We start from the raw sequence: 24,093 nt of genomic DNA, 5'->3' as shown, positions 1-24,093 counted from the left end.
TTAAAGAACACAGTCAGGTTAGTTACTTCTAAAATTTTTATATATATATATTATCCCCCTCTTACTAATATCAGATTATTCAAACTGAAAGCATTTCTGCAATCTAAGTTTACAGTGCACCATGTGTGATCCTTTTCCACTTAATTCAATCTGGATAATTAACTAATCAAGCACATCTTGGAACTTAAGTGAAAATGTTGATTTCCAATGCACCAGTCACAGCACTGCCAGGTTTGGATTGTAAAAAGTGTAGGTTTAAATCCAATTCAGAATGCCCACTTAAAAAAATAAAGCCCAGTTATTTGATAGAGAGATTCTAATTATTACCTCAACACCTAGACAACGCAGGAATGATGGTGTATGTTAACTAAATGGATCTAAAATGTTTACCTCTGCTGTGAGTTACCATGGTTTTATGGATTTAGAAGGGAAAAGTGATGTATTTGATGTTCTGCATTTGAAACTGTTTCCTGGATGGATCTTTTGAAAAGTGAATTACCAACAAAAGTACTGCCCATACGCAATGTGTACATTTTGGTTTCTTCTTGTTCTTTGACATGAATTCACCGCATGCAAGGAAGTAAACCACTTTGGCAATGAAACCTCTTTTACATTCTCAGTTTGAAACTTCTGATAAAGAGGATAGGAACTGGCATTCAGGATAATTTGCTTCTCCACCCAGACATTGTTTTATTTTGATTAACACAGCCCAAAGTAGGGCTGAGCAAGGGTAGAAGGAAGTATAGAAAGAGATAGCATATGGTTGGTATCCAACAGATACAAATAGCAACTCTGCCCTGAATCCAAACTAGAGTAAATTATTATACAATTATTACAGTAGTTCCTGAAGGCCACAGTCATGACTGTGGGGAAGGGATGGTCTTCTACAGAATGGGGAAAAGGATGGTCCCTCCCCATTACAGCCAATCAGGAGCCTAAAGAAAGGTGAATTCCACCCACCATGAAGAGAAATAGATCAACATGTTTTTAGCTGGTTTTAACTCACCAAGGGACAAATAAAGGAATGAAAGTAACACCTTTATGCAAATGTATATTTATCTTGTGCTGGGGTAACAGGTGCATATGAACAGAACTTCAACAACTTTCGACATACAGAATATTAAAACACACTGAAAGCTGGAAGGTCTCCCAAACCCACTAGATATTTCTCCCAAATTTTAATACCTACAGGATAAGACAGACATGCCAAACATATACATGAGTGATATCCCCAAGACATTAAAGACTGTGCCAATTATTGGTTAACAAGGAAGAGACCCCATAGATCTATATCACCTGAAAAGGGAGATGTTAAAAGGCAATGCACATTTTATCTTGGATCAATACAAAACATTTGTAGGCCTACTTGACAGAGATGTCCTTTTGCTATTGTAAGGCTTCAACTTGTGTCTTGATGCTGAAAAGGCTTGATCGACCACTAATGGACATAGTTCCTTTGAAAGTTAAATGATAAACATGAATCTGTCACCAAAAATTTCCAGTTTAAGAGTTTTGCCATAAGACACAACAGGTGTGTCTACATATGTCCATTTTGTATAGGCTCTACACATGCCCGTACCTACAGCATCAGTGTGAGACTTAGGTTTCCAGGCAAGTAGCTAGAAGGATTAGTGCTATCTGCTGAAAATTGGTTTGTGGTACAACCACAAATATATAGCCACAAAGTTGTTTCTTCTGTTGGAACCCCAAATAAGCCTTTACACAAGTTAGTAGAAATTACATTGCTCTGGCAATCAGCATGGTATATAATTTTTACTATGATCACTATTACAAGTCATTCCACTTTTTATAACTGTCTTTACATGTCCTCTTATTATATGGCCTAATCCAAAAAGCTACAGCTGATCTCAAAGTGGTGAATAAGGAGGGATAGTAATTGAATTATAAATACAAAAAGTATACACTACTAAGTTTAGGCATAAACGTATATTTAGTTCAAAATTCAACCAAGAATTTTTTTAAATAGTTGGTTTAATGGGAGATGTGTTCTCTGGAAGTTTTAATGCCTCTAAACAAGGCATAATTACCCATTCTAAAAATATTTACCAACAGATCCAGCAGAGTTAGTTAGTAGAGGGAATAAACTTACACAACGGTTCCCGGAGCTTTTTCAGCTGTGACACTTCAGATTCCAAAAGGACCTGCCTCATGCATAAAAAAAATCCCTATGTTTGTCGTATCCAAATCACAGGAAGAGTAATTTTAAAGCATGTGATGGAGTATTAAACAGGATTTTTTTAAAATTCATAGCTGAACATTAACAGAATTTCAATAGAGCACTGTACTGAAGTCTGATAAGCATTCAGTCAAATATATTAGACCAGAGCTTGAATAAAATAAGCGAGATAAAGTCTATCTATACACGCCTAACATTTGAGAATTTAGAATGTTCTCACGGGACTGGGCTTAATCATTTTCACTTCACTGGTTAAGCCCATGACACTCATTTTCTAATATGTGAGTTAATGCAGGGTTTCTAAAGGATGCAAAACCGACAATGCTACAAATGGAAAGATTTTACTCCAGAAACAGGCACAGCACATGCCCTGGCAGTGCAAGTGCACAACATATTGCCAATGTGCCTCCATCCCATTTATAGCAATCATTTCTAGTGGTCACAGTACGTCAGACTCCAAGGCTATTTAGTCACTAACCGCAAACAAGTGTCCCCATTTGTTTCAGTTATGTGGGCCACATTCGTATTAGTGAGCTAGAGCTGTATGCCTCTACATCCTGTTTCTCATCACTACTCCAAGAGTAATTTACTTAAGGCTTAAGGTAATTTTGTGAGAAGGTTGCTTTAACTAAACAAACACCTTTCTAATTATCACTCACTTCTCTAGAAAATTTTAAATAAAAGTTTATTAGAGAAATTACTTTGAACAAAAAAAGGCAACAATATTTGTTTTGTCATTTAGAAAAGTAACATTGTTTTCTTCATGCCCTATTAGGTGAATTGAAGAAATGCTACAGAAAGATATTTCTTTGCACTGCCTTTCTGCAATGCATTCTAGCATGGATTAACGCATGTCTGCATCACTAGAATAAATTATGAACAGTTCTTTTCCATGCTTCTCTCCAGAAAGTGCTGCATATTAACAGAAAATGTTGCACAAAAAGCCCCCACATTTCTAGTCATTCTGCAGTATTGGAACCAGTATCTAGAAAAGAAAGAGAAAGTGTATAAATAAATACAGATAACTCGTACTCAACTTTGCAATGTCTTAACAAAAAATGAACACTCTCTATGTTGGAAAATGTTTCCCTGCTGACCTCAAAATACAGTGATTTAGCATCTGTATTATAAAAGCTGAAACAGCGCCACACCTGGATAATTTTGTTTCCATATGTATCCTCCTTCATTGCCAGGAAGAAAGTGTGGCATAATTGTGTTATTTTACTTGGTTAGCAGTAATGAAAACTTTGAACACAAAAAGTCGCTGTCCCCATACAGGGTTTGCTAATAGGTCCCCATTTTTAAAAACTGAAGTAAGTTTGCTCTAAATTAGAGTAATACACTTAAACACTTGATTCTAGCCAGCTTACAAGATATGCTCTTGGGGCATGCAAGTGCTAGAAAGCCATGTAGTCTGTTCAAGAGATAGGTCATCAGATGTCTGATAGTGACAATGTACAGGCTTTTGTAGAGACTGGGCAATAGTGTATTTAACATAGATTTATAGACATAAGAGTTCTTTATAAAGCTGAATTACTTAAACACACAAGCAACAGTGTATTCTGTAAGAGAGAGGCTGCAAGCTGATATTGCTATTTCTTATATTTGCAACTGTTACCTCTCTCTTATTCCTGGTGGCATGGGACAAATGAGTAGTCTAGTTATTGACACGAAGACAAGATAACAATGGATAGGAGAGTCCTTATTTTAAGAAGCTATTTGCTGAAAAATACTAAAGATATTGTCAGCAACTTTATGGTACCGTGGTCTTCAAATCCGGTACTTATACTGTGATATTATAAATGGAAATTATTCAGACATGGAAAATTACATTTTCCTTTAACTGCTACAATAATACATCTTAAGAAACAAAGAGGTGAATCAAGGTGACATGCATGCCCAACATTAAAGACAAGGTACTTGTAAGGAATAACTTATCAATCGTTGAGAATCAGTTACTCTAAAAACATCACGACAATCGTGCCGAGGCCAGAGAGCCCTAAAGGATCAGTTCCATGCACCAAGACTTTTTTTTAGAAGATGTACTATAAAGGGTTTTCTGCTCTCACTTCCTCCTTTTAATGTATTAAGAAAGGAATCTTAAGCAACTGAAATCCATCAGCTAGAAACTATGAAAGTTATTCTTTGGTAAAGCATTTCAACAGAACATTTGGCTAAACAAGCCAGACAAGTAGAGAGAACATATGAGCTAATGACCTTCCATGGACAGTACATATGTGGCAGTCAAGACAGAGTGCACAAATTACAGGACTTGGTCTGTAATACTAAAAAGACAACATTTCTCAAACCCTGGGATCCCTCAGTCTCCTAAGAACAGAACTAATGTTTCACCAAAGGCTTCCAACAATGCCCTTATTAGTTACTTATTGCTGCTGAACCAACTGTGACACTTTTCATCCTTTGGATTAGACCTTTGTGTCAGTGGCATTCTGATAACCAGAAGGTTAATGAGACTTGGGAGAAATTTAAGTACTTCAAAGAGCAATTTCTTCTGTAGAAGTAATTCCTATCTTGTTATTGTAATTGTTTTATATAATTTAGTAACTAGTGACCATTAAGGCCTAGTCACATTTATCTTTGGTAATACTTTAGCTTGTCACAAGCATATTTATGCTTATTCGTACACCACTAAAATCCAGTCCCCAGGCAGCTTTAACTACAATAGCTTTAAATAAGACAATGATGCAATGCAGAACACACTTGTAACTTGCTCATCTGAATTAATCATCTAATTTCTGCATGTGTGCAGGAGGGTCGTGCACTCCTGTTTTAGTCTGAGTTATGCAGGATGTAACCAGAGGTAGAAGATAGCCTGTGATTGGAGCTATTTAAGAACTCTGGCTGCACAAAGTGTATTTCATAATATCTTTCAAGTCTTCTCTGCTAACCTAATATTTATACTGCGATTCAGTACTATACTTACTTTTTCCATCACATGCAACAATTTTCACTTTATCCACTTTCACGAGTTCAGTTACCTCTCTAAATTCAACATCGTTCAGTACAAAAGTCCACACATTATCACAGAATCTGTATGTATTCAGAGAGCCCTTTAAAAGAAAGATGTAACATAAAAAAAACTATTTTCAAAAGATCTCCAGTACAGTAACAGAAATAAAGTTATTCTTGTAGCTACAGCTAAAAAATTCTTAACATTTGAAAAATTGTCATCTTATCTGCTTCTAAAAATAGTTAAGAAGTTTACGGATATTCATTAATTTAAAGTAGGTGCCTTTATATTTATAACCAGATTGGATGTGCTGCTTTTATTAAGCTAATTGTGAGCCAGAACATGCAATCCTAAAATCTAAGAAACACAGATTTAAGCAAATCTGAGGAAAATTGTTTGGTTTGAGTGCCCCCAAGTGGTAGAAATTCTCAGGTTCATACAAGAACATTATGCAAGTAAGGAAGATCATCATAAAAAACAGCCAACCTTCTGAAACGGTTATGAGTTTTCCAAAGTACATGAAGAATGAGGTCACAGGCTTCATCAGCAAGATTTATGTAAAGAGGAGATTATGGGTCATTTATAAGCCTTTCACTTATTGATTCCTTCAAATAGGATAAAAGTTCTGTGTGATAAAAACAGTCACACTATTCTCCCTTTGGCTTTCTGAATACCACAGTAGTATAAGTTAGTGGTTTCTACCAGGGGTACACACATCCCTGGGAGTACGCAGAGGTCTTCCAGGAGGTAGAACAACTCGTCTAGATATTTGCCTAGTTTTACAACAGGCTACATAAAAAGCACTAGCAAAGTCAGTGCAAACTAAAATGTCATACAATGACTTGTTTCTACTGCTCTATATACTATACACTGAAATGTAAGTACAATATTTATATTCCAATTGATTTATTTTATAATTATATGGTAGAAATGAGAAAGTAAGCAATTTTTCCAATAATAGTGTGCTGTGACCCTTTTGTATTTGTGTGTCTGATTTTGTAAGCAAGAAGTTTTTAAGTGAGGTGAAACTTTAGATACGCAAGACAAATCAGACTCCTGAAAGGGGAACAGTAGACTGGAAAGGTTGAGAGCCACTGGTAAAAGTGTTAACACTGACAGGATGAAAGATGGGAGGGGGGAAAAAAAATCACACAAAGAGAAGTAGAGCTACATGACCCGAGATGGAAATTGATTATTATTTTTGTTTTCTGAATAAATGACAGGGGTTTGTTACTTTTTTGTACATTCCTATATATTTTATATCATTTACAAAGTCAAAAACACATAATTCATGTACAGCTCATCTCAGATGATTTTTACTTGAGGCTACTTGCTGATTTAGACCCAGTGTGTGAAAGATTTTTATTTTCATTCTTCATTTAAAACACATGCTATACACTTGTTAATTCAACCAGTGTTTCTGGACTTAAACGGGTTCATTTGTGATGCTGGACCTTCTCTCAAAATCAAATTCAGACTGACATTTGAGAAAGGGTTTGTTTCACTTCGAAAGTCTATTTCAGTAAACACGAACATTTCTTTGCTCCAGAGTATTCAAAACAGAAGAAGAATGAATATCAAAAACATCTCAAAGGCAGAATATGAAAATTAGGAAGTTTTATTAATTTGGCAGATGATAGAAAATTTGTACTATGAGTTTAACATGACCTAATCAAAATGATAAAGTACAGTGGTTGGATAGCTTATGAGTTTACATTAACTGTTACCCTTATTCCAAGGATGGATGCACAGGGGCTTGTTGGTAATGTGACTCTGTAGGGGGGTCCAGGTAATGGTGGCTGGGGCTCAGCGGGGGAGAGAGAAGGGGGGGTCTCTGGGTGTGATAGAACTCAGCAGGGGAGTCTGGGTGTCGAGGGATCCAGATGTTGGGCTCAGTGAGTGGGGATCCAGGTGCTGCTCCTTGGGGCTCAGTGGGGTGGGAATCCGGGTTGCTCATCTGGATGGTCCAGGTGCACGGGGAGTGGAGCTTATCAGGGGGTTCTCAGTGCAGGGAGATGAGGCTTGGTGGGAGGGTCTGGGGGAGAAATCTGGATGTAGGTCTGACCCGGCCCCAGATGTTGTGCAGGAGAAGAGGAAGTCTCGTCCACCCCAGCCCAGCTAGGACTAGCAGCTGAGCCCAGTGCAGGGTAGCAACCACCCGCAGTGTCCTCCCCAGTCCCGCCCCCTGCCCCACAGTGATTTACCTCTCTGCCGGCTGCCCTGGGCACCCAAAACATACTGCTGGGAGGGTAACATGATTGCTCTTGTGGCTTCCCTGTCAGAAAGTCATTCTGCGGGAGGGGGATGGGGGTGTATTCACTGAATCATGCATGGTTAATAAACTACTTTATTTCACCTCATTTCTGTACACTGTGTCCAAGGAAATTACAGACTACCTGCCTCCCAAATATTGAGCTCAACCAGAAATGAAAATGCCCACAATAGAAACCAAAAATCTCTATTTGGCATTCATAATTCAGACCTTGCAGCTGAATGCCTTACCATTATAGGTAACATTAACTAGTTGTTCAAGCCAAATGTGCAAAACAATTAAGCTAATCAAGAAGGGGTGCAGGGAAGAGGGTGACTGAGCACTCCTCTCTGAAGTGTTTAAATGATTGCATAACATTTTAGTCACCTATCCCATTATACACTAGTGATTTAGGAAGCATGAATTATCCTCTTTAGAGCATTTTGGAATACCAGCAACTAATTTAATGTAGAGCTGGCAGGATCTTACTTTCCACTACCTTTCCTCTAAATCCCTGTCAACTTTCTGGCTGCTGTATATCTTGGACGATTCCATGGCAGAATTGTGACAACTACATGAAACTCAAACAGCCTCCAGGAAGTTAGGCAACATATTATAATCACTTAAACAAGCAGGAATTTAGTTCAACATGCTACAGATAGCACATAGAATGTTGTCAGGTCATCTAGTCCAACCCCCTGCTCAGAGCAGGGCCCATCCCCAACTAAATCATGTGGAGTAACACAACAGTATTATTTTTAGAAATAAAGTGGACCCTTAAAAGACTTGTTTCCATCCATAGCAGACAGAGATAACAAGCCTTATAGTTCTCAGTGCAGTGTCTGAACACTGATGGAGAATACCAGTTAGATGGGGACTTTAGTATTTAGTGCACTTACCCTGAAATTGACTCTGTTCCTGACCCGTTGTGCCAATGCTGAATTTATAGCCTTGTCAAACTGAAGTAGCACTTGAAGGGCAAGCTGAGGGGTGATCTGCTGAGACTATGGTTTAAAAAAACAAAAAAAACCCTTGACTTTATAACTGATTCAAAAATGCATGAAAATGGATCATCAACGCAAAGCTTTCATGTAACAAACCTCAAGATGTAGACTAGTTTTTCCCAGTAGCTTTACTGGAAATATATATTTATGACTTTATATTTAATGAGGAAATGGAGTAAAGTGAAATTTGTTAGTTTTTGTAACTTTGTGGAGGAGACAAACGTGACCAACATGCAGAGAGAGAGTATTTTCCAGAAAACATGCAGTAATTCCCACATTTGAATTGTCTTTGCATCCATGGCCTACAGCCTCCTCTACAGACATACAAGACTAGGAATTGACATCAGATTTCATCACATCAAAATTGTCAGTTCACTCTAGACCCAGAATCTCTTGATTAGTGACTCATCGAGCCAAACCTGACAGGGTCAGCGCCAGCCTGCAGCACAGTCCAAAGTTACTTAGCAAAATCAATCGCAAAGACTGGAAATCTGAGATTTGATGAGACAGATGAGTCTCAGAGTCCAATAATTAAAATACAAAGAGAAGGAAAAAGAGTTTTTTGGTAGTTAGCTGGCACTCATGAGGAAGCCTAAAAAAGGCATCCTGAAATTGTTTATCACCCCAACTAGGTTTTATACTCTTTATGTGAAAGTTATTAACAAAGGTTTCTTTACTCATGGAAAAGGAACAAGTTTGCTATTTTAGAGGTTTTTGTTACATCGAAGATACTGGGCAAAACCACATGTGCTAAATATTCATTATGGATGACTGGAATAGCAACATCAAATAGGTAGTTTCAGGTTATAAGTCAGACTTTCATTTACTAGGATACACAAAAGTTGGCCACTTAATTTGCATAAGATGCTTTTCTTCAACCGAAGTACTTAAGTGAGAAACTTGCTTTCATATTTCAATGAAATGCTAAATGGCAGTTTTAATTTTTACTTTTAATTTCATATGACAGTTTGATTTTTCAAGTAATCAACTACAGAGAAATGAGTAACATACCTGCATTTGAAGTGCAGTGCTTTTAGTTCTTAACACTGTCTAGCTGAGTAGTTTGGAAATTTAATTAAACTATTAACTCACTGCTCAATCATACTTCACATTAAGCTACTTGTCTCCCACCTGTATGAGCTCATCCAAGCTCTCCTGAAGGCTGTTCCCCAATGTGGTGTTTCTATACAGTTGATACGCCATGGTTTATAAAGATGAGAGAAGTGTTACTGATCATCCACAGCTATGAAACAGCCAATAGGTTTCACACTTTCATTGATGGCCTAGAAAATCCAATAGGACAATTACTGAGCTACGTAGAGGAATTCTGAACAGAAAAAATAATCAAAAGCAGCAACATAGGGGAAAAAAATGACCAGACAATGAATACCAAGCAGAATGCCTTTGATGTCAAATTGGATATAGCTTAATTCTTTGCTATTTAAAAAATATTATCTGTAAGTTGTCAAATTTTTCATTACACGATGGAAGAAAAAACAATTTGACTGAATAGACAAATAAGGAATTGAATGCTACTCTATATCTTTCTTTCACAATGTTTTTCAATATTATTAAGTCTTACTTTGGGTAAGTATTTAATTGTATTTCACCAGTTCCTTTTGGCAGATTTTTTCCAATACCTGTTTGCTCAGATATACAATTCTCACCACCACCACCTTCAAATTTGCAACAGAACCGATAGGGCTGATTTCACATAACAAGAGTTTTTGAGCACCTTGCCTCATCCATGATCACCAGCCCAAGCTTTGAGAAAAACTTATTAGTTACCTACAAAGGATATCAAGATGCTGCTTTTTTATTTTAAGGAATACTTTATTCGCTTACTGTTAGAATTAATGATGGGTATTTTTAATACAGAAGACTCTACTCAAAAAACAAACAATTGTCTTACAGAATCGGTGAACAGCATCAGACACACTGAAATCTTATACCCATTACCCATGAAAAGAGCACTGGCCTGGACCAGATTCTTCAGATGAAAATTTAGCACCCCAATACCAACTATGACAGTCAAAATTCTTCCTAACAGTAAACAGTTAGCTGTTGGGTTATGTTCTTCCCATTTTTAGCCTTATAAACAATATAAACAGCTAGTCTTTTAACAGCATTAATGTAGGTTACAGAGGTAACAAAGAGCACTTGCTACAACCTTAACATATCATGTATATTTTGTTTTTCTCAGGACACTGCACAGGACAAAAGAGAAGAGAAAATCTGGCAAAAGGGTCTAATGTCAAGGGACTGTTGTGGTGTTGGAGGCACATTCCTTCCTCTTCCCAAGAATCACTGCACTTAGGTCATCAAAATTTGGGACCAGAGGGGGCTTTGAGAGGTCAGCTAATGCAGCCCCTGTGTTGAGGCAGGACCAAGTAAACCTAGACCATCCTGACAGGTGTTTGTCCAACCTGTTCCCCAATGATGGGGATTCCAGAACTTCCCTTGGATGCCTGTTCCAGACCTTAAATACTCTTATAGCAAGAAAGAGTTCCCCTAATATTTAACATAAATCTCCCTTGCTCCAGACTGCGCCTGTTACTTCTTGTCCTACTTTCAGCCAACATGGAGAGGAAGTGAGCCCTATCCTAACGTATCCGGAGACTGTTATGAGCCCCCCTCATTCCCCACGGAGTCTTTCTCGTCCCAAGTCCAGCCAAACCCCAGTGTTAGCCTCTCCCCTGAGACCACATTTTTAAACCTCTTCTCATTTTCCTTGCTCTCCCCTGGACTTTGCAGGAGCGCAGTGCCCAGCCCGGGACTCAGCCAGGACCCGGGAAAGGGCTGCTCACGCCCAGGGGACCAGACTCGGCATCGCAGGCCCCCGGCCGCCCGCCGAGGACTCAACAACAGGTAGCGGGGCTCTGCCCAGCCCCGTCTCACAGACCCTCCCCTTCACCTGCTGGGGGCAAATCCCTCCCAGAGCGACGACGCCTTCCGGCCTCTCCCGCTCCAACCGTCCGCGACAGTGGAAGGAGCTCGCACCTCTAACCCAGAAACAGAGGAAGTGAACCGGAACCGGAAGCTTCGGAAAGCCGCGGGTCACGCAGGCCTTTCCGGAGGCAGCGGCGCGGGGGTGCTGGGGACCGCTAGGGGGATGCGCCACGGGGCCGTCTCCCTGGGGCGCAGGGCGGGTCCTAGCAGGCGGGGCGGGGCTCGGCCTCAGCCCCAGCGCGGAGGGACGTACGTGATCCCGAGCCCGGCCCAGGGTTACCGAGCGGGTGGCCAGCCTGAGGGCGGGGGGGAAGAGGCTCAACAGTCCGGGCTGCGCCGTCTGTGACATCCAGCGCCCCCGTTAGCTCGTGCAGCGTATTGAACTGCTCCGCGTAGGAATGCGCCGCTGGCAGCAGGTACTGACACGTCCCGGATTGTAAAAAACCGCTACCGCCGTAAACAGTTGACTGCTGCCGCAAGTGCCTACGGGGAGCAGTTTCTTACGCTCTCCTGTATGTGAAAGTGCTACGTGTAGAAATGTGCGAGTTGTAGCTGTTATTTATAGGGGTAGCTTGTAAGAAACAGCTTTTGTAAAGAGATTCGTCTTCCCTCGTAGGTCATGTTTTCTAGACCTTAATTTTTTTTTCTTTACTCTAGACTCTCTCCAGTTTGTCCACATCTTTCCTGAAATGTGGTGCTCAGAACTGGACACAATGCTCCAGTTGAGGCCTAATCAGTGCAGAGTAGAGCGGACATCCCAGAGTGATCTGTTTTTTTGCAGCAGCGTTACACTGTTCACTCATATTCAGCTTGTGGTCCACTGGGACCCCCGCTCCCTTTCCGCAGTACTCCTTCCTAGGAAGTCATTTCCCATTTTGTATGCGTGCAGCTTATCATTCACAAACTTTATAATTGTATTCTCTATGCCATTATCTCAAGTATTGATTAAGATTTTTAATAGAAACTTATCCAGAACTGATCCCTGGAGAACCCCACTTGTTATGCCCTTTCAGCCTGTGAATCACTGATAACTACTGTCGGAACTGTTTTCCGACTAGTTTTGCACCCATCTTATTTTAGCTCCATCGAGGTTGCATTTCCATAGTTTGTTTATGAGAAGGGCATGGGAGACAGTATCAACAGCCAAGATAAACCAAGATAAGGCAAGATAGACCATGTCAACCACATCCCCCCCATCCACAAGGCTTGTTACACTGTTCAAGAAAGCTATCAGTTTGGTTTTACATGTGAGATTGCTTGAATTAGCTACATCAGATGTCCTTTTTTAGCAAAGTAGGACCTATCACTGCTGCAGGTACCCCGGTCCTACAGATAGCATTTTTACACACACACGTAAGAAATTGCAAGCTGTAGGGATGTGCTACCTGTACCACTGCAAACTGATGAAGCTAATTCCTACAGATAGCAGTTTCTCACACCATAGGTACGTGAGACTGCTAGCTGTAGCAATTAGCTACGTCAGATGTCCTTTTTTTTTTTTTAGCAAAGTAGGACCTGTCGCTGCTGCATACGTTTCTGGATGGTACAAGACCCTGAAATCTAATCATAGAATCAGAATATCAGGATTGGAAAGGGACCTCAGAAGGTCATCTAGTCCAACCCCTGCTCAAAGCAGGACCAATCCCCAACTAAATAATTTCCAGCCAGGGCTTTGTCAAGCCGGGCCTTAAAAACCTCTAAGGAAGGAGATTCCACCACCTCCCTAGGTAACCCATTCCAGTGCTTCACCACCCTCCTAGTGAAAAAGTTTTTCCTAATATCCAACCTAAACCTCCCCCACTGCAACTTGAAACCATTACTACTTGTTCTGTCATCTGCTACTGCTGAGAACAGTCTAGATCCATCCTCTTTGGAACCCCCTTTCAGATAGTTGAAAGCAGCTATCAAATCCCCCCTCATTCTTCTCTTCCGCAGACTAAACAATCCCAGTTCCCTCAGCCTCTCCTCATAAGTCTTGTGCTCCCGCCCCCAATCATTTTTGTTGCTCTCTGCTGGACTCTTTCCAATTTTTCCACATCCTTGTAGTGTGGGGCCCAAAACTGGACACAGTACTCCAGATGAGGCCTCACCAATGTTGAATAGAGGGGAACGATCACGTCCCTCGGTCTGCTGGCAATGCTCCTACTTATACATCCCAAAATGCCATTGGCCTTCTTGGCAACAAGGGCACACTGTTGACTCATATCCAGCTTCTCATCCACTGTAACTCCTAGGTCCTTTTCCGCAGAACTGCTGCCGAGCCATTCGGTCTCTAGTCTGTAGCGGTGCATCGGATTCTTCCGTCCTAAGTGCAGGACTCTGCACTTGTCCTTGAACCTCATCAGATTTCTTTTGGCCCAATCCTCTAATTTGTCTAGGTCCCTCTGTATCCTATCCCTACTCTCCAGTGTATCTACCACTCCTCCCAGTTTTGTGTCATCTGCAAACTTGCTGAGGTGCGGTCCATGCCATCCTCCAGATCATTAATTAAGATACTGAACAAAACCGGCCCCAAGACCGACCCTTGGGACACTCCATTTGATACCGGCTGCCAACTAGACATGGAGCCATTGATCACTACCCGTTGAGCCCGACAATCTAGCCAACTTTCTATCCATCTTATCGTCCATTCATCCGGCCCATACTTCTTTAACTTGCTGGCAAGAATACTGTGGGAGACTGTATCAAAAGCTTTGCTGAAGTCAAGAAATAATACATTCACTGCTTTCCCATCATCCACAGAGCCAGTGTCTCGTCATAGAAGGCAATTAGGTAGTCAGGCATGACTTGCCCTTGGTGAATCCATGCTGAGTGTTCCTGTTCACTTTCCTCTTTTCTAAGTGCTTCAGAATTGATTCCTTGAGGACCTGCTCTATGATTTTTCTGGGGACTGAGGTGAGGCTGACTGGCCTGTAGTTCCCCAGATTCTCTTTCTTCCCTTTTTTAAAGATGGGCACTACATTAGCCTTTTTCCAGTCATCCGGGACCTCCCCCGATCACCATGAGTTTTCAAAGATAATGGCCAGTGGCTCTGCAGTCACATCCGCCAACTCCTTTAGCACTCTCGGATGCAGCACATCCGGCCCCATGGACTTGTACTCGTCTAGCTTTTTTAAATAGTCCTGAAACCACTTCTTTCCTCACAGAGGGCTGGTCACCTCCTCCCCATGCTGTGCTGCACAGTGCAGCAGTCTGGGAGCTGACCTTGTTCGTGAAGACAGAGGCAAAAAAAGCATTGAGTACATTAGCTTTTTCCACATCCTCTGTCACTAGGTTGCTTCCCCCATTCAGTAACGGGCCCACACTTTCCTTGACTTTCTTCTTGTTGCAAACATACCTAATGTATACACATTAACCCTCACGGGGCACATCACTATATAAAAAAGTTGTGTCTGTGCCTGTAGTGGGGTGGCTTCCCCACTCCGATAAGCAGGGGATTAAAAGCAGCCAAGGTAGGCTGATTGGGGGAAGCAGCCACAGCTGTGGCCAGCTCAATTGGGGCCCAGCTGGCCTGGAAAAGAGGGCTGTGGGCTAGAAGCTGGAGAAGTCTCACTCTAGCCCTGGAGTGGGAGGGGATGCAAGGTACCTGAAGTGGAGCAGTGCTGAGGAAGGGCAAGGGGAGCTGGGCTCCAGCCTGGTAAACCCCCAGGCTGCAGGCCTTGATGAAGGCCTATGTAAAGGTACTGGGGCTGCAGAGGAGCAGCCGGTTCTAACCCCTTGCCAATGATGAGTGGCCATGACAGACTGCAGTCTGCCCCAGTGAGTGGGGGCTAGATGATGACTGGCAGTAGCCACTGAGGCCAGGTGGGTTTAGAGGGTTGGGGGTAGATATAGTAACTGTAGCGACTCTATGCTGACATAACTTGAGTTAGGCTCGAGGCATTGGAACTGGCCTTACTGCACCCTACAGCCTCAGGAATAAAGAGGCACATAAAAAAAATCATTTATTTATTAAAATTTCTTGACTGGAAGGTGTATAACTCATGATTTTAGAATTCTTGTGGTTGTAAAGGTATCTTGGGGTTGTAGATATGTTGTCATATTTTGAAAGGCAAAACTAGGAATGGGTTGAACAAAGAATTTGATCAGTCCCTCAGGATAAGTACACTGGCTATTAGCCAAGATAATCAGGGATGCAGGCCCATGCTCTGCATGTCCCGAAACGGTTCTTTGACTGCCAGATGCTGGGAGTGGACAATGGGATGGTTCGCTGATTCATTGCTTGGTCTGATCATTCCCTTAGAAGCACCTGGCATTGGCCACGATCACAAGACAGGATACTAGATTAGGCCGACTATTGGTCTGACCCATGATGGCAGTTCTAATTTTCTGCAGAAATTACAATAGATTTTTTTTTCCAGGGAGAAAGATGTTATAGGAGATAGTATACTGCCTTTATTGAATATTTGAGAATCAAGTTGTACACAATGGCATGCGGAAAAACACTAAGGGCTAGACTTAGAGGCAAAATAACAGTTGCAAAAATGCAATCCCCATTGGTGGATTGGCTCAAAACAAAGTTTTGACACTAGGCCAGAAATTCAGTGAGCTCTAAAATGAGAAGAAAAAATTAAATTTAAAAATTCAGGGAATCCCAGCAGCAGATAAGACAACTGGGGAAACTGCGAGGAGACTCTATGCAATCAGAAACAGTGATAAGGGATTCTTTGTTTCTGAGGGGATAGATGTAAAATGTTTCACTGAATTAAGTCTCAGGGATTATCTACACTGGCAAGTTAAAGCGCTCTAACTTGCTGGCTCAGGAGTGTGAAAAATCACCCCTCCTCCCCAAGCGCAGCAAGTTTGAACACTTTAAAACGCTAGTGTGGACAGGCGCGGCTCCCAGTGCTCAGAGCTAATCCCTTTGTTGAGGTGGATTACCAGGAGCACGGGCACCCTCAGTAGTGCTTTGAACTTTGTAGTGTAGACATAGCCTCAGTCAGTTAGATAAGACAAAGAGGAGCTGCATTGACTAGGCATTGGGATGCTTGTGCCTTTAAGAACCCAGCCCTGGGAAGTCGATGCTTAGAGATGCTGTCTGTGAGAGGGGAAGTAAAAAAAAGCCCCTTTGCCCCCCACCATTTTTGCAAACACTGGTGTCTCCGTCCCACTGGGGTACCTGTTACTTCCTGTGGCAGGTTTTGCCTTCTGTCAGCACCTCACACCGAGCTTAACTCCTGCTCCTCCCGCCAGCCCAGATGTTGCCCTTTAGCCCCTCTCCTAATCCTGCCTCCAGCTGCTTGACCCCCCTGACCAATCAATTTCTGCCCTCTGCTCAGACCCTGGCCACCCCCCTGCTCCAATTCGCCCCCTTTGCCCCTTTCTAATCCCTGTAAATAGCAGTCAGCAGAATTTGTTGTCTAATAAGGGCAGGGTGAAGGGCAGTGACTTCAGCAGATGTTACTGAGCATGCTCAGTTCATGTGACCATACAAAAAAGCCACTTTGCTCAAATAAAAAAAGCCTCCCCCCAAACAAACTATTTTCCAAAGCACTGGTGTCTCAGTCCCACTGGGGTAACTGCTACCCCTGTGCCCCTGTCTGTGCCGGGTTTTGCCCTCTGACACCCTCTGCCAGCGCCTCACTCCTGGGCTTAACTCCACCTCATTCCTGATTTTGCCCTTTAGCCCCTCTCCTAATGCTGCCTCTAGCTGCTTGACCCCCCGACCAGTAAATTTCCACCCCCTTTGCCACTTTTTAACCCCCATCAAAAGCAGTCTGCAGAATCCTCGGCTAATAAGGGCAGGGTGAAGGGCAGTGGCTTCAGTACACAGTAAGTAGCACATTACTACGGAGAGCACTTTACTACACTACACCGGGGACGCAATGCTCCTCCTGTGAAGCCTGCCGGACTAATGGGAGAGGGAAGGGAGGAGCAGGGGAAGCAGAACCCAGCTGAAGCTTGCAGGGAAAGAATGGGTAGTGCGGCGGCGAACTGCAAATTTTGGTACCAGGGTTTTGCCCTCTTTCCAGCTGTGCCCCACTTTCAAACTTGAACAGGGTACAAGTGAGCCTTGACGTTTAGTGGGTGGGAGGGAGGAACATAGCTCCATAGGTCCAAGAGCTTATGAGACAGACCTGTCCTCTAAATATAAGTAATAGAGAAGATGGCCAATGGGAGGCCCAGGGCCATGGGAGGCTTTGGGACATAATTTTTTACACTGCAGTAAAAATTTCAGTGATAAAAGGAATCAACTTAAGGTTAAATATTTTTGACAATGGCAACCTTTTGCTCTAGGCTTACCCGCTCTTCAGTTAGTCTAAAATGCTGCCAAAAACATGCATACTTTGCCTTGCCTGCTACTGCCTCCAAATTTACAACAAAGTTAAACTCCTTGTCTGGGCTTTAAGGCCCTGCAGAGCTTTGCTCCCACCGCTCTCTCTCTCATATCCTTCTTCCACCACTTTTGCTCTGCCCAAGACCTGAGACTACCCAAATTCTTAGTTTTATTCCCATCTTCAGGCCTCTTTTGATGTAACCTTAAGCAACCCATTCCATCATATTTCTATCCCTTTCCTCCAAATACCTTTTGAAAACGCACTTCTCCCAAAAAGGCCAGGCTGAAAATCCTCAGGTTATAAATCGGATTACAGGGATACTAACAAGATGTCGTCAAAACAATAAAAAGCAGCACAAGTGAATGTTGATTTCCACCCTCTATATACTGGCTTTGATTAGTGATATTCAGACCTCAGAGGTTCAGGAGCCAAATTAGCAATTAACATTACCCATAAGAGCCACAGTAGTGTGAATTCATTTACTATACATTCATATTTAAATAGTATGATGGGGAAAATATGTAGAGTGAATATACACACACACACACACACACACAGCAAAACGATGGACCAAGTATTATTTTATCAAATACAATTGGTTACCATAGTAAAAGTATCCTGATTGTTTAATAATTAAATTACAGAATGTTTTACTATCAGTGCTGCAGACAGCTGCACAAGACACATTGAAGAGCTACTTGAGGCTCGGGAGCCTCAGTGCTTTAGATCGTGGCTTTCTGGTGGAGGGACTTTTGTTTTGCAGACAGATGTGAAGACACCAGGCTAACACTGTTTGTTGTTATTCAATCAGGAGCTTAAATAAGGAGAACTTTTAGAGAAGTATTTTCAAAAAAGTATTTATTGAATTTTCCACATTTAACTTGTTATTTTAGCTAATTAAAAATACACGACTCATAGTTTCCAACAAGTGCTAGGGGACGTGTTCAGAAATACAAGCATTCCTCACATTACTCCATGACAATGACAGCTTGTAAAGTTAAGAAAATAGGGAAAAACATTGGTTCATTTGAAAAGGAAGGAGCTTAGTACAGTCATCAGATGTAGGTGAAAAAAGTACTTTCCTCAAACCAGTTGAAATTAAAGGGGCAGAAGAGAAATAGTACAGGTACTTCTGTGAGGAGCAGTGGTGATCATTTAAGACTTGTGCTCCAGATGAAGGTGTTGCCTTTGTAACTAATTCAGAATCTAGAAAGTTAGGATTAAATACTGGGGACTCAGTACTTCAGGCAACGTTACAGCATCTGAGCAATGCATAAACTTTCAAATGTCAGACGCTTTCCACATATGGTTTTGGAGAGGTGAACGTTATTTAAAGATTATATTGCAGTAGTGCCCAGACGCCCCAATGAGTACCCTCATTTTACTAAGCATTGTACAGACACATGGTCCCTGCCGTGAAAAGCATAAAGGCTCAGATGTACCAGATGTTCCATCCTTTAACAAAATGGATCTCAAATGTGAAATGACTCCACACTTCAAAACATATCTAATGTTCAGACCAGTTTAACCCCACTTCTTGGGCTTCTTTATTCTAAAGCACCTTTTTGAATGCAGTAGAAGCGCCTCAGTCATTCCCTTCCCCAATGAGCCGCAGAACAGCATTGACTGAAACATCAAAATTTCTTCTATGAATGTTTACTCTGGATATTTACTCAAAATTTTATAGAAAATAAAGGCCAACCACACAGTATGTAATGGTAAGGCTGTCCAACAAGACAACATTAATGCTGTCTTAATGCACACCAATAGATTCAGTACTGAATAATCAGGATGCCTCATAATACTGATGCACAAAAATCCATCAGTACTCTAACTGAATTGTGAAATTTTGAAGACGACAGTTGTATTTCATTGAAGTGGAACTATTCCCGTTTTGGTCTTAATGCTGTCTCTCAACAATGAGAGAAAAGAAAGCAACTTGAAAGAGTATATACTACAAAATACTGCACTCTTATTTTCGAGGTGCAATTTCTAGAGCTGTGCTAATTGATTTTTCAGCTCACTGGTAGTCCTGAAAAAAACATTCTGCGTAGAACAAAATGTTTCATGCAACTCAACCCAAATTTTTTTGTTTTGATTCAGTTTAGGTTGTTCTTTTTTTCAAATAAACTTGAAGGAAATTTCAGAATAGTTTTTAGTAAAAAACAAAACAAAAAAACAAAAACACATTGACTTCCACAATTTTTTATTTTATTTTTTTGTTTCCTGGCCAAAGCACTTTGGTAAATTCAACTCAAATTTGTAAAATGTTTGGGTTGACCGAAAATTTTGCTCAGCTCGAGCAAATGTATTGCTGTGTTTGCTTATGTTGTACTGAGGATTCATATCAATGGAAACCTTTTAGCACAATCTAGAATTCTTAAGTTTTACAAAGGGGCAAAATTCCTATCTTGTTATTCATGCTGAGAGAAATTAATCCTTAAATTTGAGCGCTCCTCTGAGGAAAATGGGTTCAGTATCTTTTAAAAGAAGTGCGGTATAACAGATGGAAGCATAGTTCTTCAGAAACCTCCTAGGATCTGCTCATAGAACTAAAAACCTCCAGAAAATGACCTGCATCCACATGGATAATTCAGTACTAGAGTTCTAATGGGAACTTTATAAAACATCAGTAAAAACATACTAGCTGCCAATTACTTATTGGCCACCTCTATAAAGGAGATTAAGAAGTCGTATACTTTTAATCTTCAAAGCATTTTACAAACAAACAATAATTTGTGTTCCTGACAGACTACAGTTAAGCCATTTTCTAACAGCAGAATATACACGCTGAAGCTCCATCCGCAAAGAATGTAGAGATGTTAATCTGAAATTGAAGAAAAGTTATATCCTTGAGCATGAATCTGCTGTTGTGACTCCATAAAGCTTAAATTGACCCGGTTTACATCACTTCCCCACCTCCTTTTTGCTTCCTAGAAATCCTATTTAAATCTCTTATGCTATATCTCACTAGAGAATTTTCCAGCAAATTGGAGATTAACTGGCCAAAACTTGGCAAATGAGAGCTTTTATACTTTGTGGAGGTAGATTTTTGGATAATCATCTCAAAAAGGCTCTATTAACTCCAAATCGGTCTTACCTAGTCTTAATGAAAACTAAACCTTTACAAAGTTTAAAAAGTCTGAAGCAAAAAATTTCAAACTTTGTCAATGCATCAGTAATCCTTATAAAGTCTGTGATGCTCAGTTGGCACAAATAGCTTTGCTGACATTTGTTCAACCGCAGTAAGCAACAGACAGTGTTTTACTAATTTACTGTCTAGAATGTAGTCTGCAATACATACTTCCACAGAAAATACCATCTCTTTCCCTTGATCACTGAAAACAAAAGCAAGTCACAGACCAGAAAATATATCAAGAAGGGGTTTAAGGCTGTGAATACAAATTACAAAATTTTTAAAGTAACACTATAGTTATGTGTTTGGAGGCCAGTAAATTCCAAGTGTAAAAAGGAACATTTTAAAAACCCGGGTGCTTCATGATCAGGGTTTCAAATTGACTAACTTTGGCTGTGTCTCAGTGCTACCTCTTAGTCTAGCCAACATCTTTACACCTAGCCACCACGCAATATTACTACTGTACTTCCAATGGAATATCAGCTACAAACCCTTGCTTACCATACAGGGTAAATTTTTCAGAAGGGCCCAGATGACATAGGAGCCAAAATCCCACTGATTTTCAACAACACTCAAACTTCTAAATTCTTAAGTCACTTTTGAAAATGTTACCTATTGTAAACACAAATCTACAAACATCTTATATCCATCACCATGGGCCATCAGCCCAAATAAGATCACCTCCACTTCAACCATACTGATAGCAGCAAAATAAAGTTGTTAACATTTTGCTGCCACATACTTTATATTCCAGAAACACATTGAGCAGGTCAGCCCAAGTTATATAATGACAGCAATGCCTCTTTATTTGCCTCTTGACAGAACTCAGAATCCGCACCCGTAGAAAACTATTCCTGCATCTCCTGCTGAAAGGAAAATTCACATTACAAGACAACACAAATCCAAGTCTCCTGTCAGTAAATCATGGGACAGTGTAAAGCAAGTGGGTGGGAATACTGGTTGAAAATGAAAGTTGAAGTCTTAGCTGTAAATCTTTCCTGTTTTTAAATAGAGATTATGACTTTCCAATAAAGTTTGTCATTATTATAATTTAATTCCATCACAGAGATGTCATTAAGAATATAGAAAAGTTTTAGACCATCAGAATATTTTGACAGCTGCCTGCTGTTATTGATGCTGCTGTTTCAGCAAGTATTGGCATTTTGTTGATACTTCAGACTGATCCAGCTGCTGGGAAATGAGTTGAGACTAGTATTTACAGCTTACCACTGAAATGCATGATAAAGTTTTTTTATTTGAACTACTGATCGGCAAAGTCTTTGGATTTTAAAAGAAATCTGGCAATTGAAATGAAACAGAAGTTCTTATTTTGAAACTGCCTTTGTGTTCCAGTGGTGAGCTGCATTTTCTCTACATCAAACAAACAATCATAATGGTAGCTTTAGAGCATTTACTATGTGAAGTGATTTTTTTTTTTTAAATAGTCAGCTGTTTGTAGATGTAGCCTTTGGAATCTCATTGCAATACAGCAGGACTTGGTTTTGAGTATAATACCCCATGTACAATGTTTGAGAAAGTCCCAGAATTCATTTAAAATAGCTTTTTAAAAACATGCACTTGAATACTTCATCATTAAAAGTGAGGGACTGGGTGGGAGGAAAGATTCTTCGCAGCAATTGCCAACTTGGTTCCCAAGCTATGTTGCTTTAGAAGGCAGTAGAATTATGAAAATGAACATTTCTATTTATACACAAGCTTATAGAGAAATAGCAAGTGACTATGGATCAGTGTGTGCATACATTTTACAGTTAGTATTAATGCAACATTAAGATTGAGAATCAAGTACTCATTCGTCAGGTAATACAGAGCTGAACTTGAAAATTCAACCTTGTTAGGTACCTCATGCAGTTATAATTGAAATCTAAGATGTAGCCTTCAGAGAAGTGTGTTTATTATCCTTCACTAGTGCCTGGTGCATGAAGTTTAACAAGCAGCAGATTTAAAAAAAAAAAAAAAAAATCTGTATCTAGTCTTTGCTTCCTGGTTTTTGCTGGGATTCTCATAGAAGTCCCAGAATACTAAACCCTCAGTGTGTTGGGGCGAGGGAGGTCTGAGTCTTAAAAGTTTCTCCTGCAGTTTGTTAGGCATTTGAGTTTAATTGAGGAGAAAATTTTATTTGGGTTGTATAGAACTCGTTTTTCAACACCTAATCACATTTTACTTCCTTTGCATCTCTGCTATCATAAACCAATTAATGCTCCAGTTTAGAGAATCAGTCAGAAAAACAGCATAGACAAAACTTGACTTTTTTACACATGAAAAAGCAGGCAGAAAAAAATACCCCTCAGACTTCCTTTAATCACACAATAAAGTAGAAGAAAGGTACAAACCTTCCCACCCTTTGGAAGTCACCTTTAAAATTACTGAACATTTGGTCAAGTACAAAATACAGCATGAACTATGTTTTCTATACAACATATGTACTGTTTGAACTGCTGTTTAAGATTCTTGGCATGCAACTTTTGTAGAGGTAAGAGGAAAGGAGAAGCAAGCATGGGGTTAAAGGAAGCAATGAGGAAGATGGAGAAATAATGTCTATAGCCAGTAGAAATTCTACCAACGTTTTTCTATTTGAAACATCTTTAGCTATTGTGTTCTCCACTACATACAACAAATGACATCTTTCAATAATCTGAGAGACTGATTTAACTGTATCACACTATATCAATGCAAGTCAACTGTCAGACCCTACTTCTAGAAGAACTGCTTTTGGTAGAAGTCATCTTTATCTGAAGAAAAAAATCTGAAATGAGATGGTGATCCCTTCTTATTCTCCAGGCTTTTTTGAGATCTAAATCTATTCAGCTTTAAGGCCCGAAAAATGAAATCAAAGATTCCCAATTTGCATGCATGCATACACCTTGCACTTGGCCAGTATTGGAATTTTATTTTCCAGGCTGGGGAAGGTTTCAGCCAATAAGCTGGAGTTGATATAACTTGAAAAATAGAACGAGGAATAGAAGTGATAGCACCTAGCACTTATGTAGCTGTTTTCATTTGTAGATCTCAAAATGCTTTAGAAAAAAAAAAAAAAGGTGAGTATCATCATATCCATTTTACAAGTGAGGAAATGGAGGTATAAGATGATGAAGTGACTTGCTCAAGGTTGTCCATCAGGCCCTAGCTCCAGAAGAAAGTATCTTCATTTAGGTTCTTTGCTTTCAGACCAAAATAGAAGCCTTACAAAAATGCATATAGGGCAACTTCAAAATAAGGTCGCCTATTTAGGCAGACGACATAGCATATTAATCTGCACAAACTGTTGGAGACAGACGTTGACCCTAAG

The 24,093-nt window shown here is 40.5% G+C and overlaps 1 protein-coding gene across 2 annotated transcripts; it reads right to left on the bottom strand.

Annotated features, from left to right (window-relative positions):
- Positions 1-1,067: 1,067 nt before the first annotated feature.
- GTF2A2 (general transcription factor IIA subunit 2) lies at positions 1,068-11,511 on the bottom strand. Of its 2 annotated transcripts, none has more exons than XM_074966181.1 (5): positions 11,424-11,511; positions 9,555-9,706; positions 8,319-8,423; positions 5,142-5,268; positions 1,068-3,182 (listed from the first exon to the last, which is right to left on the bottom strand). In XM_074966181.1, exons 2-5 carry the CDS (start codon positions 9,624-9,626, stop codon positions 3,157-3,159), a joined length of 330 nt encoding a protein of 109 aa, XP_074822282.1. In that variant the 5' UTR covers positions 9,627-9,706; positions 11,424-11,511; the 3' UTR covers positions 1,068-3,156. The 2 variants fall into 2 exon arrangements, with proteins under 2 accessions (XP_074822282.1, XP_074822281.1); XM_074966180.1 differs by having other exon boundaries at positions 11,338-11,476.
- Positions 11,512-24,093: the final 12,582 nt, after the last annotated feature.

This window comes from Natator depressus, chromosome 10, assembly GCF_965152275.1.
Source record: "Natator depressus isolate rNatDep1 chromosome 10, rNatDep2.hap1, whole genome shotgun sequence".
NCBI lineage: Eukaryota > Metazoa > Chordata > Testudines > Cheloniidae > Natator > Natator depressus.
Note: the sequence above shows the minus strand (reverse complement) of the source record. Positions and strands in the feature narration are given on the sequence as shown.